This window comes from Bidens hawaiensis, unplaced genomic scaffold (genome assembly GCF_021521415.1).
Source record: "Bidens hawaiensis isolate Kalapana, Puna unplaced genomic scaffold, B.hawaiensis_p1.1 tig00011791_1, whole genome shotgun sequence".
In the NCBI taxonomy this organism is placed as follows: domain Eukaryota; kingdom Viridiplantae; phylum Streptophyta; class Magnoliopsida; order Asterales; family Asteraceae; genus Bidens; species Bidens hawaiensis.
Window position 1 is genome coordinate 717,367 of NW_027491936.1, and position 3,829 is coordinate 721,195.

A 3,829-nucleotide genomic window follows, 5' to 3' on the forward strand; every position below is an offset into this window, starting at 1 on the left:
GGGTGAGTTGTTTGAGGCTCTACTAAGTTAGATATAATTTTAACTCTGAAACAGTCTCCTCTTTTATATTAAAAATAACAACATCACCCTTTTGACCATGGATTGAAGAGCAAACCTTACTTTCGAAAGATATAAAGATTCAAACCAACCATTGAATGAATAAGGAGACAGCTCAAGCCTTGTTTGATGTTTAGGGGTTTTGTCTACTTGTGGGTGTATCAAGTTATTTGTGAACTACTTTTAAAATGTATTTTGGTTGGTATAAGGAAAGTTTGTTTTAACATGTATTTTGGTTTATTATAATGGAAGATTGGTCATTCAATACAGTTATTATGAGCTTTGACTAAACAAATATATTTCATTCAGCACGCAGAGCAAGCCCAAAGGAAGGTCGAGGAGAGCAACATTTCCAGATTTTTGATCGATATCGATAGGTCAATCAAAAATATTTATATAGTTATGATATAACACAAAGTGTACATCTTATTACATCGAATTATCTTCATATTTATCCCGAACCCTATGCAAATTCATTATTTTAGGTACTTATGTGAGTTATTTGTGAATTTACAGGTCCGGGCGCCCGCCCGACAAAGAAAACAAGAAAAGATGGTGTTTCGGGGACAAAAACAAGCAATCTGACAGACCTGCACGCCCATGCCAGCCCGTGCCAACCTGGAAATGTGCCAGTGCATGTTCTACAGCTGAGAAAGTTCAAAATAACCAGCCCGTGCACGGCCGTGCAAGCCCGTGCCAGCCCGTGCCCGAACAGAGAAATCTGACTTTTTGGTCAAACTAAAGCAATGGGTTGACTTTCCACATTAGTGCACGGCCGTGCGTGCCCGTGCACCTGCCCGTGCCAGACATCCAGAATGCATAAATACACTTCCATTGTCCTCATTTCAAGTGTGGAGCCTTAAGGGAATTCTCTAAAATTGCTGGAAAATTATTGTGTGTTTGCTAGAGAGAATTCAAGACTTCCATCTTGTATGATCATCCTTGCAAGTAGCATTCATCATTCATCTTAGTTTGCAATTTCTTGTTCCTAACAATGCTTTGTCAGACTACTTTGATTTTGTTTGTTGTATCAAGCCTTATGGGCTAATACTTTTACTACTTAGATTATGTTGAAACTTCTACTTATGTGATATTTTATCTATGCATGATTTTGGCAAGTTGGTGTTCTTCAAGTTTATGATATGTTCTTGAATAGAGTTTAATGGTTGAATGCTTGTTTTAATTCCTAGTCTTGATAGTTTGATAGATACTTGGCCATAATATGTTGGAAAACTATGTGTTGAGTATTTGTTTATGAACTTAACTTGTGCATGCATACTTTGTTCATATCACTAAGTTAGGAATGACTAGTGGAAATTAACTTGGTTATGAATTTTAACAAGCATGAAACCTATCACTTGATATTGGAAAATTGTATGGTGATAACATGATTCTTTGAGTTGATTGATGTTTGCTAGAGATTAAGGCCATAATCCTTAGTTTATATTTTGCTAATTTAAAAGATTCATGTGTTTAACTTGTGTTCTTGAACTTGTCTATTTTACATGATTTTAGGTGGTTAGTTTGTTGTGTTCATGCTAGCTTTCCTTTAATTATGAGATTAGGTAGTTTTGATAAACTTACTAATCTATGGTTATTATCTTGAAAAACACCCATCATGATGTTGTGTTATTAGTATTAGGTTGCCTTGATTGGAATTTGATATTGATGATTAATACATGATGTTTGCCATTATTATTGTCATTTTTGTCACTAAGTTTAAGTGGATGCATAGTCTAAGTAGTCTTGTTTGGATTGATTGTTAGTTATAGTTTGTTTGCTTTGTTATTGTTATATGTTAGTTTGAAAACCCAATTAGATTGTTTGTTCGGTTAATTAATTACAAAGATTTAGTATCAAAAGTTAGCCGTGTCTATGGATTGACACTCGGTTCTTACCGATACTTTGCTACAAACGATAGGTACACTTGTATTTCGTGTGTGGTTGGTTGTTGGTGAAAACCATTTTTAAAACCCGATTTGTGTGAAACTTTTATTTACATTTTTATATATATATTCACACACGTCAAGTTTTTGGCGCCGTTGCCGGGGACACGGTGTTTTACTTTTGAAAACGATACGAGTAACTGATTTGCCTTGTTGATATTTTTGCTCAATGTTATTTTAGTCTGTTTCATTTTTATTCATCTTGTTTTATTTTATTTTAGTTATATTTTTAGATGGTTTTCCGTGTCTTGTCTTTTTCCATTCCATGTTTCTTTCGGGTGATGCATGTCCACCACACCCGGTCCTGATCTTGTTAATCCCATAAAGTACCGCACAAACCAGTGAGCCAGTCAGGACTTATGTTCCTCCCATTCCATACCCAGGCCGTTTGAAGAAGCAGAAGATGGAAGAGCAGTACGGGAAATTCTTAGAACTTTTAAGCAGCTTCACATTAATCTTCCGTTTCTCAATGCGTTGAAAGAAATGCCTAAGTATGCTAAGTTTCTGAAAGAGGTCCTCTCGAATAAAAAGAAGTTAGAGGAGCTTTCTTGTGTGACTTTGAATGAGGAGTGTTCAGCGGTCCTTCAGAATAAACTGCCCAAAAAAATGACCGATCCGGGCAGTTTTACCATTCCATGTTTGATCGGTAGTTTCTCGGTTAGTAACGATTTAGCCGCCCTAGGTTCTAGCATTAACTTGATGCCTTATTCTGTTTTTGCAAAGCTAGACCTGGGTGAGCCTAAGCCTACTCGCATGAGCATTCAGCTTGCCGACCGCTCGGTGAAATACCCGAGAGGTATAGTTGAGAATATGCTTGTGAAAATCGACAAATTTGTGTTTCCTGTTGACTTTGTGATCTTGGACATGGATGAGGATAAAAATGTACCACTCATTCTAAGTCGACCCTTCCTAGCCACTGCTAGAGCTCTCATTGATGTCTGCATCGGCAGACTCACTCTTAGAGTTGGAGACGAGGATGTTACCTTTGATATTGGGAGATCCAGTACGGTGGTTGCGAGTGTACTGTTCAGTGTCTCTCGTTTCACCAAAGAATTTCTTCAATCTTTATCATTCTCATTCCTTGTTCCTCGATTTTGTAACGTGCGACTTTTTATGATAATAAATAGAGGAATTTTACTTTCATTTTGTGTTCTTGTTAATCGTCTTGAATAAATAATAATAATAATAGTAATAATAATAATAAAGTAAGTGATAGACTTAGAAATAAAATATGGACTAGGGGTAGTTATGGGCCTAAGATCTATAGGCTTAGACTTTAAAAGCTTCTTAAATTTTTCTAAAACACTAGATCTCATATTACACACATTTCATATTTGCCAAACACACACTCAAAACACAACACATCTTTTGGGTTCAAGATTTACAAGACAAATCCAACTCATTTTGTGTTAAAAACATCCAAGAAACAAGAAAGCATTCAAGATCTAGTCTGGTTCAAGGTCGTATTTACAAGGTACGTTTTAAGATATAAAGTTTGTTTGTTTATGTTTGGTTCGTTAGAGATCTTAAGTTAAGTCGGGTTTTATAAATCGAAAAAGGTTCGAACATTAGTCTAAACAAGCTTAAATTCTTGATCAATAAGGATAATAATAATAATAAGAATTATTGTAATAATACTAATAATAACTATAACAAAAGTAGCGGCGGCAGCAGTAGTAGTAAATAATAGCGATAATACTTAAGGGAATTGAAAGGAAATGAATAATCAGATATTAGTGAATAATTTATGGAATAAGAACATAAAAACCATGTGGAGCAGTTGGTAACGTTATGAAATAGCGAACTGAGGGACGGGAGTTCGAATC

At 35.5% G+C, this 3,829-nt stretch overlaps 1 protein-coding gene across 1 annotated transcript; it reads left to right on the forward strand.

The window, feature by feature from the left end:
* Window positions 1-2,486: 2,486 nt before the first annotated feature.
* LOC143539020 (uncharacterized) lies at window positions 2,487-3,176 on the forward strand. Its single transcript, XM_077032444.1, has one exon. The coding sequence runs from the start codon at window positions 2,487-2,489 to the stop codon at window positions 3,174-3,176; it is 690 nt and encodes a 229-aa protein (XP_076888559.1).
* Window positions 3,177-3,829: the final 653 nt, after the last annotated feature.

Coding starts and splice junctions, on each gene's coding strand:
- LOC143539020 (XM_077032444.1), top strand. CDS start 2,487: ATGCCTAAGTATGCTAAGTTTCTGAAAGAGGTCCTCTCGAATAAAAAG.